This window comes from Antennarius striatus, chromosome 5 (assembly GCF_040054535.1).
Source record: "Antennarius striatus isolate MH-2024 chromosome 5, ASM4005453v1, whole genome shotgun sequence".
Classification (NCBI taxonomy): Eukaryota; Metazoa; Chordata; class Actinopteri; order Lophiiformes; family Antennariidae; genus Antennarius; species Antennarius striatus.
The window spans coordinates 17,494,008-17,511,259 of NC_090780.1; the positions used below are offsets into that span (position 1 = coordinate 17,494,008).

Here is a 17,252-nt window from a genome sequence, read left to right on the forward strand (position 1 = left end):
TGACCTAGTTTTACCAGTGTAAAAGTCAGTGGGCGTGTAAGTATATGCCTGGTTCCACTGGTGTATACGTGTGTCTGTAGGAGTTATGTAATGGTGCGTGTGTGTGTGTGGAGACGAGTGCCGTTCTCTGTTTGCACTAGCTGTAGCTAATCCTCTCCCTGCACTCTCCTCTCCTGTCATCTAGTTGATTATTGCATGATGACCTTGCTCTGCAGGACCCCCTCCCATTGGCCCCACGCCAATGTCACCTCATCCCTAAGTGTGTTGGCAGAGTGTGTACGTGTCACAGGGCTGCTTCTTAGAGTTGGAGGGCTGGGGTGGAGCTCGACACAACCCTGGAATCTGCCTTGGGGCGCGTGCACACAGTTGATTCTTGTTATTTTTGAAGAACTTCTGATACAGTCGGGCTCCAGTTCTGCTTGGCGTTGTGTGAAGAAGCCGCTCATTTGCCTTCTTGATCGATCTTGACTTCTTCATCGATTACTTGCTGTCATTGTGGTAGAAAAGATTAAGTTGTGGGGTCACATTGCAATGGATACAAACAAGCTTCCCTCCTCCAGCAGGAGAGACTAATTGTTTTCAGCTGAACGTTTTCCTTGTGGCTACCATTTATTTCCTCTAGTAGCCCAGTTTTACATCTAACCTGGAAAGACAGATGGTTATGTAACAGCTGGCCTAGATACAGTCTGATAACACTCCATCCCTCCCTGTTTCTCTTACCCCCCCTCAATCATCAACTCCCTTACACTCCCTTCTTCCCTCCATGGTGTCAGTCTTTTGCCTCTAGCTCGTTCGCTACCTCTCAGCTCCTCTATCTGTGTAAGTAGGCCATGCTTCTCCCTTTCAAGTCATTTTCACTCTGTTATTATTGAGAGGCCACTTCTGCTGGTTGAAGCCTTTCCATAGGCTGCTGCAGATAGCAGCTCTTACATAATCAAAACAACAGCCCTGTAGATTGGGACAGGGTGTTCTCACAGGCTGGGAAGTGTTCTTATTCCGTATATGACCCCATTCCATAGCAATCGCCGCATTCAAACACTTGGATTGAGCAAAACCCAATTTGCTCCTGATGACTGATGAACTGGAAAATCAGATTCTATTGCAGCATTAGTTTATCTCTATAAGTTCTCTGATAAGTAGTAGAAAAACTGGAATAGGTAGTTCAGTGATGAAAATTGCATTGAGAGCATAATTAAATTTTTAATTTTTTTAATTAAATTTACCACTTAAAAAGATATGAATCTTGCAAGTAGGTTAAATTTAGAAAAGCAGCAGATCTTACAGCTTTGACTGGAACAGGAGGAACTTTGCTGGTTACATCCCTGTTTTGTATTTGTCAGTGTTTGTGTGTTCGTCCCTCCGTCCGTCCATCAAATATTTTCCCACCTGTTGCAGATAGAAAGATGAAAGAAAAAGCACATAACTAAGGCGGCAAATGGGATGAAAGTGAGATGATGACCCTGACCTCGAGAAAACTAGGCAAAGGTTAAATTTCAACTTTTGTACTCATTGCGGATTTTTGGAAGGCAGTCATCTAATACCGTACTCGCGTTCTATTGGCTGACGGCATCCAGAAGTGCGCTACGTTCTGTGAGTCTCGGACTTCCGTGAGACACGGAAGTCCTTTAAACTGTCGATAAGAGTGTGGGAAAAGGTAATACAGATAGAAGGTGGTTTACTATCTGTAAAGGGAGGGTTCATAAACATTTAAATTACCGCAAATAATAAGATAAATAGTTTGTTGCTCCAGCGCGGAATTTGTTAATCGCGTGTGGTTCCTGGAACGCATTAACAGTCAGGGACGACAGCGCACTGTATACCTTTTTAGGTATACATCTCTGAAACCTGATGAGATACAATTACAAAACAAAAAGCAACATTTTCAGGAAGCCAGAGGCACAAAAATGTGTAGGTAAAATGTTGAATACAGGGGTGTCGCTGGATGTTGCAGACTCTGACTGCCTTGTTTTGGTTGAGTTAATGAAACGAATAATCAGACAGAAAACAAGATCCATAACCTTGATCTTTCATTCTTTTCGCCCTTTCTCCAGCGATCATTTTTTTGCCGTTTGACAGAAGACAAGAAATCAGAAAAGTTCTTTCGGGTCTTTTATGACCGGATGAAACTGGCCCAGCTGGAAATCAAAGCCACAGTGACGGTAAACACCAGTGATCTTGGAAACAAGAAGCGAGATGATGAAAGTCAGGACAAAGACGTCCCTATTCGCAAAAAAGGTCCAAGTTTACTCACAGCACTAATATATGAACTGAGTTCAGGTTGTAACCAACAAAAGATGCTAATGCAACTTATGACCTAGACAGATAAACCAGTGTAGAAGGGAGAGTGGATTTGCATTTGAACTTCCTGTTTCTTCTTTAGCCAGAGACTCAACAGTGGTCATGACAGAGGATGTGAAAGAGCAACTATTAGAGGCTTCATCCGCCACCAAGAAGGCTTTCAACTCCTACCGTCGTGAGGCGGACCCAGAGGACCACTTCAACTCGGCCGATGGTCAGCCCAGCAGTGGGGACAGGAACCAAGATGAGGGAGAAATTAGTTTTGTCATTATTATCATGCAGCCTATCCTTCGCTTCCTCCAGCTCCTTTGTGAGAATCACAACCGTGACCTACAGGTAGGCCACCCTCGGTTTCAGGTTTCTTGTCTAATACAGTAGATCTCATCTTTCATGCTCTTACTTCTTCACCGCAGGCGAGATCATCAATCGACAAGAATTTTGTAGAATTTATTAATTATCTATCTAAGCTGTTTGTCTCTTATGTGGTGGGAACAAATATTTTTCAGTATCAACCTTACTTTGTCCAGAGCGAGATAAAGATACGTTCAAAATGCAGTGTTACGCAAAACAAAAAGGTTTGCAGAACACCCTCCTGCACAATTATTCTGCGTTTGCTCAAACTTCCACTGTATCCACAGAATTGTTGCGACATTATTTCTTCCCTGTTTTGTTTTTGTGTTTGTTTTCCATTGTTTTTTACGGTTTTGTATCCGGTTTGAATCGCGACCACATTTATGCTCTGACTCGCCAAACCCAATCATTCTTGTGTTACCAGAACTTCCTTCGCTGTCAAAACAACAAGAACAACTACAACCTGGTGTGTGAGACTCTGCAGTTCTTAGACTGCATTTGTGGCAGCACCACAGGAGGCCTGGGTCTACTGGGCTTGTACATTAATGAGAAGAATGTTGCCCTCATCAACCAAACCCTGGAAAGCCTGACAGAGTACTGCCAAGGTCCCTGTCATGAAAACCAGGTGAAGGAAGTGTTCACGTGAGACTTGGACTCTACTCTGACTCTGTCTCATTCATCCGTTCTTATTTGCTTCCTCCAGAATTGCATTGCCACTCATGAGTCCAATGGAATCGACATAATCATTGCCCTGATCCTTAATGACATCAATCCATTAGGGAAAAAGCAGATGGACTTGGTGTTGGAGCTCAAGGTGAGTTGGCTGAAAATGAAATTGAGGGGAGATCTACAGTTTGAATTTGAGTTGTTTGAAATCGGGTACTTTGATAATTCTGGCTTTAGGTTATACACCAAAATATAAGGACTACAATTACAGAAATTTTCTTTCTCCCAGGATGGAATATCCCTAAGATGCTATGAGTGTAAGAGCTTGGCATTCATTAGTCTGAGTTGAACTAGTTTTGTACTGCTCTGCCAAGACAAATAGCTCCAGAGAGGATTTTCCTAGAGCGCGACTGTTCCTGGCTGTTTTTCTTGGATGAAGAAGCTTAAGGAGTGCATGGAGTTCTCATTCCAATTTTTCCTTCTTTTTTTTAATTTATTCTCAGAACAATGCATCCAAGCTTCTGCTTGCCATCATGGAAAGTCGTCACGACAGCGAGAATGCAGAAAGAATCCTGTACAATATGAGGCCTAAAGAGCTGGTGAGTTCTGTTACTAGTACAACAACTTGTGAATGATTATCGGTCCAAAAAGCATAAAGTTTTGTGTGTATGTCCAGGTGGAGGTGATAAAGAAAGCCTACCTGCAGGGAGAGGTGGAGTTCGAGGGCACAAAGGAGGAGGAGGACAACGGGGAAGAGGAGGAACATGATGCTGCTTCCCCCCGAAATGTTGGACACAACATTTACATTTTAGCTCACCAGGTCTGCTGTTTGTCTCTGCAAAGTTCTTTGTAGTCTTATATTGGTTACCTAATTGCATCGCATTACACACAGTATTTATAGTAAATAATACAGAATTGTGAGCTTATACCTTTCCCTATGTCCAGTTGGCCCGTCACAATAAGGAGCTGTCCGTCATGCTAAGACCAGGAGGAACCAGTGGCGAGGGAGATGAGGCCTTGGAGTGCTACGCCAAACATACTGCTCAAATAGAGGTCAGAGCAGCCAACCTTTGTCACGTAGTAGAACTGTCTTAAAATGTTCAACATACACTTATACACACTGACCTGCAGACACGAAGGTCTTCGCTCCTCATGGTGGTGACCGTTGTTGTCCGTACAGATTGTACGTCAGGACCGCACCATGGAGGAGATCGTGTTCCCCGTGCCCAACATCTGTGAGTTCCTGACCACAGAGTCAAAGCTGCGGATCTACTACACCACAGAGAGAGACGAGCAGGGCAGCAAGATCAACGACTTCTTCCTGCGAGCTGAGGACCTCTTCAACGAGATGAACTGGCAGAAGAAGCTCAGAGGTCTGCTGTGAATGTGATGTGTAGTGGTCGAACGCACACGAGAAATAGTTCTGTCTGTCGTGCCAGATGTCAAGGGCCCACTATGTATGAAAGAATTATTCCTTAGAGTTAAATGCGTCATTTTAAGAGAAGTTGACTTCCCCTGATATCTGGTATTTGACTGTAGTCATCAACAATTAGGTTTAAGAATGATTCATTCAGTCCATGTGCTATTTAAAAGTATTCAACTCAAAACATTTCTAAAATTTTGCTTGCTAAATTATGTAAATGGATTAATTTTCTTTCCAATCAACTAATTGATCACTTCATTAATAGTCACAAATGATGCTGTTGGCAATTATGTTTGTAAGAAGGATTAGCTGGAGGTGACGGGGATGATGGGAGTAATCGCATGACACCGCTGGTGAGGAATTGTGGAGCAAGTAAGGGCAAAACCTATCAGGAAATGTAATGAGTTAGTGGGCTCATTTTCCTGTGAAATACGAGGCTGATGACGTCTGTTTTAGTAGAAATAACTGATTTACTTAGTCAGCTTCTGCCTGTAGGTTGGTTGCACATCCTGTAAGATGCATGCTGTGGTTTCCTCCCGCAAACCAAAAAGAAGCTGCTTAAATGGAAACTCCAAATTACTGTAGGTGTGAAATAGGTTCATAGTGTGACCACATCTCTAGGGTGTAATCCGTATCTCGTCCTGGTACCAGCTGAGATGAGTCTCAGGTTCTGAACCTGAACAGGTATCTGAGGGAATGGAGTGTGTGTCCATCTGGCCCGACTATCTTGTCCTGTGTGTTTGCTGGTATTCTGCACAGAGTGTTCTGCTTTCCACTGCCTGGAATCACAAAAGGGGCTTTCCACATTCATTGAGCTGTGAAAAATTTGCACAGTAATATTATGAATCACAACCAAGAGTCTTTTTTCATGCATGCAAACATACACACACAGACCCACACTTCTAATATGCACTCACAGAACTTCATTCCCACACAAAGCCACAGTCTCTCTCACCCTCTCTCAATAGGGTGAGATAAAGGGAGAAAAGTCCCTGCATTACATTTTTTTTCCACCAGCAGCAGAGGACGCACCTTTCGTTATTTGTCAGAGAAATTAGAAATTTTCTATGCGATTTATTTAAATTATTATTATCAAAATTATAACATGTTGACAGAAGATTCTTTCTTTATATCTTATTTCTTTATGACAAAATATAATTGAGCTATAATGAGTTCTCCCTCTACAAGACAACCCTATAGCTCACTCACATGTTGGGTATGTGAGAATGACTTTAATTGATCAAATTTGGCTGGAGGATCTTAGAATTCACATCTAGTACATTTTTCCACTCATTTTACTAAAACATTCAAACTAAATCATTTTCCAATAGGTCATATTTGATGTGTAACGTCTCCCTTTGTCCCCCTTCTTCAGCCCAGCCGGTGCTGTACTGGTGCTCCAGGAACATGTCTGTGTGGAGTAACGTTTCCTTCAACCTGGCTGTGCTCATGAACCTGCTTGTCTGCTTCTTCTACCCACTGGAAGGGGTCCATGGAGGTATTTCATTTGTAATCTTGTGCTTTTTTTCTTGCACTAAATTCATATTCTGTTTTCTTTTGCATCTGCATTCCACGCTTTTGAAAGAAACTGTCCAGAAAGGCATGTGACTCGGTGCAGCTGACCTCAGAAATGGACTCAGAAATTATTCTTGATCTTTCTCCCAATAGCGACCTACTGAACTCTTTTTACTGCAGTGTTCTGATCTGCTGACTTTTAACCACATGATCAGGATTACAGCAGGACCTCCACCTTTGTTTTACACACACAGGCTAACCATGCCTTTGATTCAAAGCTTTGGACATCCGGAGTTTCACTAGAGCCTCTTTATATAGACCTATTTAAGAAATGTGTGGTTTTTTTCAGTGCAATACGCCCAATACTTCCACCAAGTTTGAAAAATATTCATCTGATAATTTATGAGGAAAATATGGAAATGATCAAAGTTAGGCAATGATCCTAATTGCAACTATTTCTCCAAATCCACACAACCAACCCCCACAGCAGTTACAAAAAATATTATCACCTTTGCTATGACAAAGGTAGTAATATTAAAGTTAATAAAAGTGAATGACTCCCACCCTCTTCAACACACTCACTGCACTGAGGAGCTCCATCAGTGTCAGGATGCTACGCCCAAAGTGTGTGAAGGAGTGTTATGGCAGGTCATTCCTTTCTGCAGCTGTTGAACTTTATCACAAAAACTGGGCAAAATACCTGTTTTTTAACACATACACAATAATTCATATGGTAAACATCAGTTACAAGTTTTTTAGATGATGATTTTGTACCACGTTTTGTACATACTAATGTCTTAATTGCATACACAAGTTATGCTACTTTTACCTGCTGCTGCAATTTGGAATTTCCCTTTTTAGGACTAATAAAGTAATATCTTATCTTATGGCGGGTGTGTTTTCACTAGCCAATTGGGGGGTGGGGGGGAGTAGGCATATTGTAGTAAAGAATCCATTTAATTTTCAAGCAGAACTGGATAAGGAGGTGGAATTTTTCTCCACTTCCTGGACATTTTTTGGTGTGTTTTTTTTTAATCCGTTCTTTTGCAGCTGAGTCATATTAGGGTTGAATTTAATGAAAAGGCATTGGTTATGTGCTCTAATGAGTGACCTTCTAGTTCCAGTCCTGTTGCATCATCTTAAATTATCTGGTGATATTTTTAATCATGCGCAGTTACAAACATGCAGTGTTTTATTTTAGCGGTTTTACAGAAAATTAGACGTAACGAAGTAGAACTTTTAACGCAGAGTCAGTTGTGTTAAACTACAAGACAAAACTCAAGTTACTTTCGGTCTTTCTGTCTTTCATTTTCTTTCACTACATTAGTCACTGAGCATACACCAAGAACAATGTCTGATTGTATTTTTCCCCTTCATTGGAACTGTATATAAGTCATCATCTCGTGAGACTTGAGCATGCATACCTTTGGCCTCCTTCAACGGGTGTTTTATGGCACTGGGCCCCTTGGTATCCTGTGACACACGCACATACACACACATGCAAACGCACACACACACACACACACAAACACACTATGATATCACTCCCTTTGCTCCACTCCCTCCTTTGCTTGGGGCTTTAGAATGAGTATTATATGTAAGTGCAGGAGATCTGGGTCAGTGTGTTCTGCCCTCAAACATCAATTGACTGCCCTGTGATTAACGGCTCCGATTCGCACCACACACACCCTAATCCATGCTCACATGCAGATAATGCACACATGTAACCTTCCCAAACCGTTAGCTGAGCAGATGTTTGCATGCGGTCATGAAGTGCCTGGTGGCCACAGAGTTTTCCAAGTATGTGTAAGCACATTTCAGTCACATCACTGGGGCTGCATTTTGCTCCCTGCTCGCTCCTCATGAATCTTTCAGCTGAGGTATTTTTAGAGATGGCTGTTATGTAAGTGGCACCTGTCATGTGATCTCCTCTGGGACTGGGAGGGAGCAGAATCTAGAGGAAGGGAAGGAGACGCAGACAGGCAAGGTGGTAGAATAGGGAGTAAGGGAGGAAAGGAGGACTTACTTACCCGCAGTCCTCCTCCTTTGCTTTCTCATCCACCGCAACTCCCTCTGTTTTTCTACTCCTTTCAGTTCTACCCATTTTCTTGTTTTTGTCCTGTTCTTATTTCAACAGATTCATATCTTCTTCTTCTTTTCTTTCTGGGGTTCGTCTGTCACCATTGTGTGTTCTTCCAACAAACACAGACACACATTATTCCTGTGTTTTAATAAAACAAAGTCACTTGTGGATTCAGCAGTCCAAGATTTTAGGCTGGTCAAGCCAGCTTGAGGGTTTAAGCCTGAGCGACATATGAAACCCCTGATAAGGACATTAATCCTGGATTCACCCCAGGATCCAAAGAAGCATCAGGTAGGCTCCTGCTAAGCTTAGAACCCCATACACATAAAAAGTATGTCATAGGCTTTTGGGTGTTATGTAACCATCTTCCCTTGAGTTCAGAGCCTCACCCATAAAAGCCCCGAGGCTAGCCTGACAGGCAGGCTTTAGTGAGATCCATTTAAAAACCTGTTGACCCAGCCATGTCTCAATTTCACCTGCAAACTGCACCGTCATCCTCTACACATTCTTTAAAATTCACACATGACAGGCTCACAGGATGTGACAAACGACATGAAACAAGGTTGTTGATATTTTGAAAATGCAAGTCTGTATCCTTGCATGTCTGTGAACTCAGCCGGTGGTGTGTGTGTGTGTGTGTGCGTGTGTGTGTGTGTGTATATCCTCTGCAGTTGTACTGGATCCTCACCTGTCTGCGCTGCTGTGGATGGGAGTCTTGGCCACGCTGGTCATAGTCATCATCATGCCCCAGCCGCTGGGCATCCGTGCCCTTGTCATCATCACCATTCTACGTCTAATCTTCTCCGTTGGCCTAGAGCCCACACTCTTCCTGTTGGGCGCCTTCAATGTGAGTCTTTAGACTTAGTGCAGGGGTGTCAAACTCATTTTCACCGAGGGCCACATCAGCATCACGACTGTCCTCAAAGGGTTTAGATGTAACGAATAAATGTAACTAAATGTAACTCAATGTAATGTAACATAAATGCAACTACTCCATAATAACTCTAAATTTATTACTTATTTAAGTTACAAACATTACAGTTTGCTTATTGCTCTGTTATAAAATCATTTTATAAATCCTTTTATAACGTTCTTGTCAGTGTTAAAATGGGCTAAGTTACTGCATTGTGGGAAAAATACTTTTTGGTGAAAGCACACTTTTGACTTTTTTATTTTTAGACACCCGGACCATTTATGCTCTTGCGGGCCACATAAAACGATGTTGCAGGCCACATTTGGCCCCTGAGCCTTGAGTTTGACACATGTGACTTAGTGGGTCAGATCACCCAAATGAATCACTGGGGGTGTCTTTCTACGCCCACAGTTCTTAGTTTTGTTTGTCCTGCTTTAGTCTTGAAACCCCGACACAATACAAGGGAATGGAATTTTATCGAGCTGAAACATGATTGGATGAGTCAAATAAAACTAATAGAACAATTTGTAGGTGAGTCACATCGGACTCGGATCAATTGTGACGTGTGTGTGTGTGTGCTCTGTTTTAAGTTCCTCTTTCATCTCTCACTCACATTCATGCCCACTTTGTGGCCAGTGCCCAGTTTGCCGGTGGTGTTGCCCCACTTTTTCCTGGCAATACATGACTGCGTCATGGGAAGTGAAGGGCATCACTGGACTCCAGACAGGGTAACACCACCCTCAGCCAAGATTCTCTAGATGTCAACTCACAAAACACACACACACACACACACACACACACACACACACACACACACACACACACACACACACACACACACACACACACACACACACACACACACACACACACACACACACACACACACACACACACACACACACACACACACACACACACTGTTATCATCTCCACTGACAGGAAGTACTAGTACAGAAGAAGCAGGTCATTGAGAGGGATCACATTAAGTGAGGAAATTGGAGGAACCCGCTAGTATTTACTGCTATAACCTGGTTAGTGTAAAATGTCATTGACATTCATCTGGTCCACGGTCTGCCAAGACACTTGTCCTTTCATTCTCATATCTGCTCTGTCACAATGGTATACTACAAGCGAATGGACTTTTGAGGAACACTTCTACACGTTACATGTTTATGAAAAACCCAGCAGGAATCTACAGGAATTTAACTGTTTCTGATCATTCCATTGTCTTCTACAAGTTACGTTAGAAAGCCAATAACAACTGGTTTACTTCTGTGCCTGTAGAACCACTTGCCATCCAGGTCCCACCATGTTGCTGTCAACACTGTCTGTGCCTGACTCACAGTGCTCAATCAAGAACATGTTAATTTCTCAGTATTAAGATGATTAGTGATGATTAATTATTAAATATGGATGGGCTTTGTCTTTTAGGTGTGTAATAAAATCATCTTCCTGATAAGCTTCGTGGGGAACCGAGGAACCTTCACACGAGGCTACAAAGCCATGGTGTTGGACTTTGAGTTCCTCTACCACCTCCTCTACCTCATCATCTGCTGCCTGGGGGTTTTTGGCCATGTCTTCTTCTACAGTCTTTTGGTGAGGGAGACTCACATACCAATTGAAAACACACAGGCTGAAAGTACAAAAACCCAAGTTGCATTGGTTTAAGACAGGCAGCTGACAAGGTGAAGAGATTTAAAAGCAGCACATTTTGGGTAAAACCAAGACTGAAAGGTTTCTTCAATCTCTGAATGCAGTTTTAAAAGATGGAAAATTTAAGGAGATATTGTACTTTTTGGTGCAACAAATATTGGTCTTTTTGTATGTCAGGTATTACAATATTCTACCCAAGTTGACACGTAGCATACAATCTGATTTGATCATTTCTAAATCTGAATCTATCAGCCTAAATATTGACGTTCTGTTTTTTTAAACGTGTACCCTGCCTCCGTAGCTGTTCGACCTCGTCTACAGAGAAGAAACTCTGCTCAACGTAATCAAGAGTGTCACCCGTAACGGACGCTCCATTGTGCTCACAGCCGTGCTGGCTCTCATCCTGGTCTACCTGTTCTCCATTGTCGGCTACATTTTCTTTAAGGATGACTTCATCCTGGGGGTGGATCGTGTCCCCAACACGACTCTGAGTAAAAACAAATTGCTGTCACTTGTCACTCTTTCAAACAGTGAAACGGATCACAGATCATATCTTTTATTCATGAATAACAAACATTTCCTGCTGTCTAGAAGATGGAGCCAGTCTGGCTGGTGAATTTCTGTCTGTGGGGACGTGTCAGGAAGGGGCCAATGAGAACTGCACTATGGGAGACTTGCAGGAAGGTAAGACAAGGGGCTTTATGTGGAACAGATACCTCAGTACTAAATCAGTATATCAACAATATCTGACTCTGAATTTATCACATTTTCGGGCAAACTCAACTTTAGAAGTAACCACATGAAAAACCAAAAAGTCCAGTAGTAGGTTTTGATGATGGTTTGGTTTTAAAATGCAGTGACCTGGCAGTCAATTTCAGAGTTCGTTTGAAATATTCAAAATATATCATGCATACCTTGTCAGACCACAAAAGTGAAAGCATAGCTGTGGGAGGATTCTGCAGAGGTTGTGCATTTCTTTCTTTGAGGGCTGCGGTTTTACAAGTCTGACTTTAATTCATGTGGTTTCCTTGGCTGTCACATGACTACATTTGGCCACAAAAATGTACAGGGCCCCCTCATGACCCTCATGTGAATCTGATCTGAGGTATCTGCAGGTTAAAATGGAAAATCCAGTTAATTGCTTAGTTTTGTTTACATTGAAAATCATAAACAGTATCAGAGATATGACCAATTAAAAAAACTGATCTACTTTAGTCATGATAATCTTATCGTGTCATCCATCAGCCAAGAACCGGGAAAGTATCAGAATGCCAGTAAACACAGCAAGAAAGTCACGTGTCGCATCTAGTCCATCGAATATCTGTGACGTGTCTCCCTCTCGGTTCTTCTGTAATGATCGATCAACATGATAAAGTTAATCTTTCATTGCTGTGTAATAGTTTCTATCTGCCTCAGAAAAAGTTCATCTGAGGTTGTTGTCACATTCCAGCTTAACGAAAAGACATTTGCTTTGATTAACTGCAGTCACACTTTGAACCAAAACATGATGCAAGGTTTCAACAGCTACAAAGTTCTACAACGAAGCAAAATATGTTTAATGATCCCTTTGAGTCACATGAATTACTTTAAGTGTAGACTAATGTAAATGACAGGCACGGTAGTGCCAATACATGCTTCTTTTACAGCCTGGACTTACGTAGTCCTTTTTGTTTCAGTGTCACATTTGGGGGACAATAGCAAGGAGGATGGAGACAAGGAGAGAACGTGTGACTCTCTGCTCATGTGTATCGTCACTGTTCTGAGTCATGGCTTGAGGAGTGGAGGTGGTGTAGGGGATGTTCTTCGCAAGCCTTCCAAGGAGGTATACTGTATGTAACACTGACTATCTGTTGTGCGTGTGAGTGTGAGTGTGTACATGTGAATGTGTGCGAGCTTGAGCCTTAAACACACACACACACACACACACACACACACACACACACACACACACACACACACACACACACACACACAAAGCAGCTGCACATATCACGTGAGCTGGCTTGCGAGCCCATATTGCTCTGGACTTGTTTTTTGTTTCATGGAGGTTTCACAACGTCTCCACGCAGCTGCAATGCCTCCGCCTTTGGGCATAAACCTCAAAATAGCTTTCCACATAATTCTGGCTCAATCACCAATGATCTCAAAAGGGGATGTGGATATCGGTTGCGTGTATTCGCTACACAGCTACACAGCCGTAGAAAATACTGCTGAGGTCCATTATTAAAAAGTGTGACGGCAAGAATTTGCATGGCTGATATGACTTAAGAAATAAATAAATATATATATAAATATATATATATATATGTGTGTGTGTGTGTGTGTGTGTGTGTGTATGTATATATATATATATATATATATATATATATATATATATATATATATATATATATATATATAAAATCTAAAATAAGTCTCCTTAAATCATTCACTGTCATTTGTTTAATGCTTTGACCATAAACGCGAATATATGTGAACATTCCAGGATGAGTGCAGTATGTATTTCCTGTGGCTTGGTAACGTCATGTAGCATTTAATGAACTTTATTAATCCTCACATAGCATCATCACTAACTCAGAGGGGACATACAATATATGTTGGCTCAGTTGATCAAACTGATTAATTAGGATTACATTCTAAATGTTAATTTCCACTGAAATTTTGGTTTGGTTAGTTTTATTAGTTCTCACATTCTCAGGGCATTAGTGCAATTGTTTGTCTCCACCAGATTCATCTCAATTTTAGAGGAATTACTAAAAACAAACGAGCATTGAAGTCTATCATAGCTCGTAGTGACTGCAGCTATAAAATAGACACTTGTTGCATTCACCACAGTCACAGATTGCTTCAAGTTGAACTGCAGACATCTCGTCTTGTCTCTACATTAAGATCCATGAAGATGAAAGTTCATGTTATTTCAACCTGGTAAAATCATGGCTTCTTGAACTGCAATGTTTGCTGTAGTGGTGGTGACCTGTAGTGGAGCTAAGGAGCAGGCTGAGATGAGCCTGGACAGGTAGAGGTATGCATCGGAGTAAAGGGGAATGAATTAGTTTGGAGCTAAACTGAATGAGAAGAGATTTATGGAGGTTGTGAGAGAAAACATGGAGGGAGTTGGTATGACAGAGGAAGACATGTGGGGGTGACATGTAAAAAGGTAATCTGATGTGTTGATCCCCAATTGGAAAAAAAGAAGAAGATCATTCTTCAATAAAATAGTGAGTCTCAAGACGGTGCAGAAGCCTCTGTTGTCTCTGTGTTTTTAAGGTTAACCTGCTCTACATCTGACCTCCTCTCCTTCCTCCTTTCCCAGGAGCCCCTCTTTGCAGCCAGAGTGATATATGACTTGCTGTTCTTCTTCATGGTCATCATCATTGTCCTCAACCTCATTTTTGGTGTCATCATTGACACCTTTGCGGACCTAAGGAGTGAGAAACAGAAGAAAGAAGAAGTCCTGAAGACCACATGTTTCATCTGCGGTGAGGCTTTCCACCATGTTTGAGTCAGTTGTGACAGGATGGGTGGGCAAAGTGGACTTGTACTTAAGCTTGTAGTTAAATCTGCAGTAATAATATTAAGTCAGATAGTTTTACTTTCAGGAAAGAGAAATGTCAAGCAGTCAGAGGTTCCAGCTCCTTGTGAGGACTGGACTCTTCTGTTTACTTCAACTGTTGTTTGGAGAAGATGAACAACTGGAACAGCATCAAATCCATCTCATGCCGTTTGTTTATTTCCTAAATCCATCTCTCAGAATGTTGATTCCTTGGTATTTATGTGGGTAATTTTTACATTTTTTTTTATTAAGTAAGTCTGTAACATCATTCACAGTTGGTCAACCTCCTTCCTGTTTCTTTTGCTTGGCTGCCGTTCCAAAGAAGGCTGAGTCATGACAGCTTCCAGCCATAATTTATGCCTCTTTCTCTCTCTCTCTCTCACAACACACACACACACACACACACACATACACACACACACACACACACACACACACACACACACACACACACACACACACACACACACACACACACACACACACACATTTTCATATGCACAAGCTTAATTTTCATTCCATATGTTATGTCTGACTTCACGGATTACCTTTACCCTGTCCCTGTGTAGCCTCATCTGCATTCCCTTATATGTGCATGACATACCTGACTGTCTAAATTAGTAAGGGTTGCCGTGCAGCAATGCATAGGAGCCCTATGTGCTATACGTGCTGTGCATTGTGTTCAGTGGTAAGCATATGGAATGAGGGCAGTATTATGTCACCCACCCAACCATCGCTGCTGAAGGTCAGGCCACAGGAGTTTCGTAACCAGAGATGCAAAAAATAGGCATTGAGCTCGACAGGCTAGTGTTTGACCATCCTCCTGCTGTTTTGTAAACCATTTATTTGGATTTTATATAATGTTATAATGTATAAGTTTTTGCTTGATAAAACTCTGTTTAGTTGTGATCACTTATGCAATTATTTCACTAACAGTCCCATAAAAACATCTGAAGGTGTGTTTGTGACATGTAAGGATGGGGATATTTTTTACCTGTTTGGCTCCAGAGTGTTTCAGAAGCGCTTAGTGTGGCTAAGTTGTACTATTGCTCTGCCAGCGTTGCCATCAGTGGGTTGAAAGTGGAATCCCAGCTCCTGGGTTTCCTGAGGAGTGTCTCCTCTTCTTGATAATGAGAAACTCGCCAAACTTCCAGTTCTACTGTATTTGAATTGTCCGACTATTTCACAGCACTTTTCTGCTGGTAGACTGAGGGAGGATTGTTCTCTTCTCTACCATAAAGATGGATGATTGATAATGATACTGTGACACTGTGACTAAGACAGCGCATCACCAGCAACATGCACATGCAACATTGGGCTTATCTAAACGTCTATCTGGAATATTTTTAAAGAAAAGTAATATTTGACTAATAAAATCCACATAGAAAATGTCCCACATGAAATGCATCCCATGCATCTTTTTTCCATTAATGTCTGCAAGATGCTGCAAAAATAAGTCAATGCACAGATTCGTCTCTTTCATGGACACAAAATATAGTCACAGACTCCTCAGAGTGTGCTGCACATCATTTTATTCATTCTAAAGCATCTGACAATGGGGTTTTACTGAATACACGAGTGTAACTAATCTACTTTTTCACCTCCGTCAAATTTTTATTTCTTCATAACTCACCACAAATGGTGTTTGTTCTCGCCCCTCGACAGGCCTGGAGCGGGACAAGTTTGACAACAAGACGGTGACGTTTGAGGAGCACATTAAAGAAGAGCACAACATGTGGCACTACCTGTTCTTTATTGTGCTGGTTAAAGTCAAAGATTCTACTGAATACACAGGCCCTGAGAGCTATGTGGCTGAAATGATCAAGGTAAATATAAAGTACTGACACACACTTCCATTTCGTGAGTTGATAGTGGGTTTCTTCCTGTGCGTGTTAGGTTTATTATGAGACCATGCTGCCTGAGGGGTAACGGCGATGCCGAATATACATACAAAGTAAATTATGTGCTTATCTTCTAATATTTCAACTAGCAGACATGTCCTTTATAACTATTTAATGACACTAACAGACGTAGGTGGAAAAAGGGGAAGTAATTGGAGCAAGACATTAGCGATGTCACAATAAAGCTGATCTAGGCATGATAACAGGAGTTCTCACCAAGATTTCTGTTAGATTATTCACACTTCTTGGTTAGTATTGTGGCAATCACTACATGTAAGTATCTTCCTTGGAAATAAATGGTTATAACCCAGTGTTATTTAGAGTTCATTCTTCATATCTTAATTCCCAAAACAGTAACAGCCTTCTATTATAACTTTACAGAACTTTATTTATCCTTGTAAAACTACATCACTGCAACTGACTGAAAGAGAGTTGAGATGTGATATGTTTGATCGATGACAGGAACACAACCTGGACTGGTTCCCACGGATGCGAGCCATGTCGCTGGTGAGCAGCGACGGAGAGGGGGAGCAGAATGAAATCAGGAACCTGCAGGAGAAGCTGGAGTCCACCATGAGGCTGGTGTCCAACCTGTCTGGACAGCTGACGGAGCTCAAGGAGCAGGTAGATCGTATGACAGTGACTCAGTTACTCCTTCGTTTCGATGAATCATTTGTCTTTCACCCACATTTGCCCTCCTCCAACGGGATATTGCAAATTTTTTGAGACCATTTTCAATGTAGGAAAATGTTGAGAATTTTTGGACATCATTGAGTACTGAGTGTAAAATAAAAAGTGGTGCACTATGAAGAAAGACAATAAATCACACGTCTGCATGAATCTCCAATGAGTAATAAAATAACCTTATTACCTATTACTCAGAATAGAAATTG

At 41.7% G+C, this 17,252-nt stretch overlaps 1 protein-coding gene across 3 annotated transcripts in view; it reads left to right on the plus strand.

Annotated features, from left to right (window-relative positions):
• The window catches only part of itpr1a (inositol 1,4,5-trisphosphate receptor, type 1a), a 59,173-nt gene that overhangs the window by 40,235 nt on the left and 1,686 nt on the right, over positions 1–17,252 (plus strand). For 2 of the 3 annotated variants that reach the window (XM_068314399.1, XM_068314401.1), the window contains 17 exons: positions 2,052–2,235; positions 2,381–2,634; positions 3,074–3,274; positions 3,353–3,463; positions 3,819–3,914; positions 3,992–4,135; positions 4,261–4,368; positions 4,496–4,688; positions 6,114–6,236; positions 9,008–9,183; positions 10,684–10,848; positions 11,207–11,396; positions 11,497–11,589; positions 12,582–12,727; positions 14,219–14,384; positions 16,124–16,284; positions 16,822–16,983. In XM_068314399.1, the coding sequence (XP_068170500.1) occupies positions 2,052–2,235; positions 2,381–2,634; positions 3,074–3,274; positions 3,353–3,463; positions 3,819–3,914; positions 3,992–4,135; positions 4,261–4,368; positions 4,496–4,688; positions 6,114–6,236; positions 9,008–9,183; positions 10,684–10,848; positions 11,207–11,396; positions 11,497–11,589; positions 12,582–12,727; positions 14,219–14,384; positions 16,124–16,284; positions 16,822–16,983 (2,673 nt within the window). Of the gene's footprint in view, positions 1–2,051; positions 2,236–2,380; positions 2,635–3,073; positions 3,275–3,352; positions 3,464–3,818; positions 3,915–3,991; positions 4,136–4,260; positions 4,369–4,495; positions 4,689–6,113; positions 6,237–9,007; positions 9,184–10,683; positions 10,849–11,206; positions 11,397–11,496; positions 11,590–12,581; positions 12,735–14,218; positions 14,385–16,123; positions 16,285–16,821; positions 16,984–17,252 lie in introns of those variants that run through there. The other variant, XM_068314400.1, reaches the window with a different exon arrangement.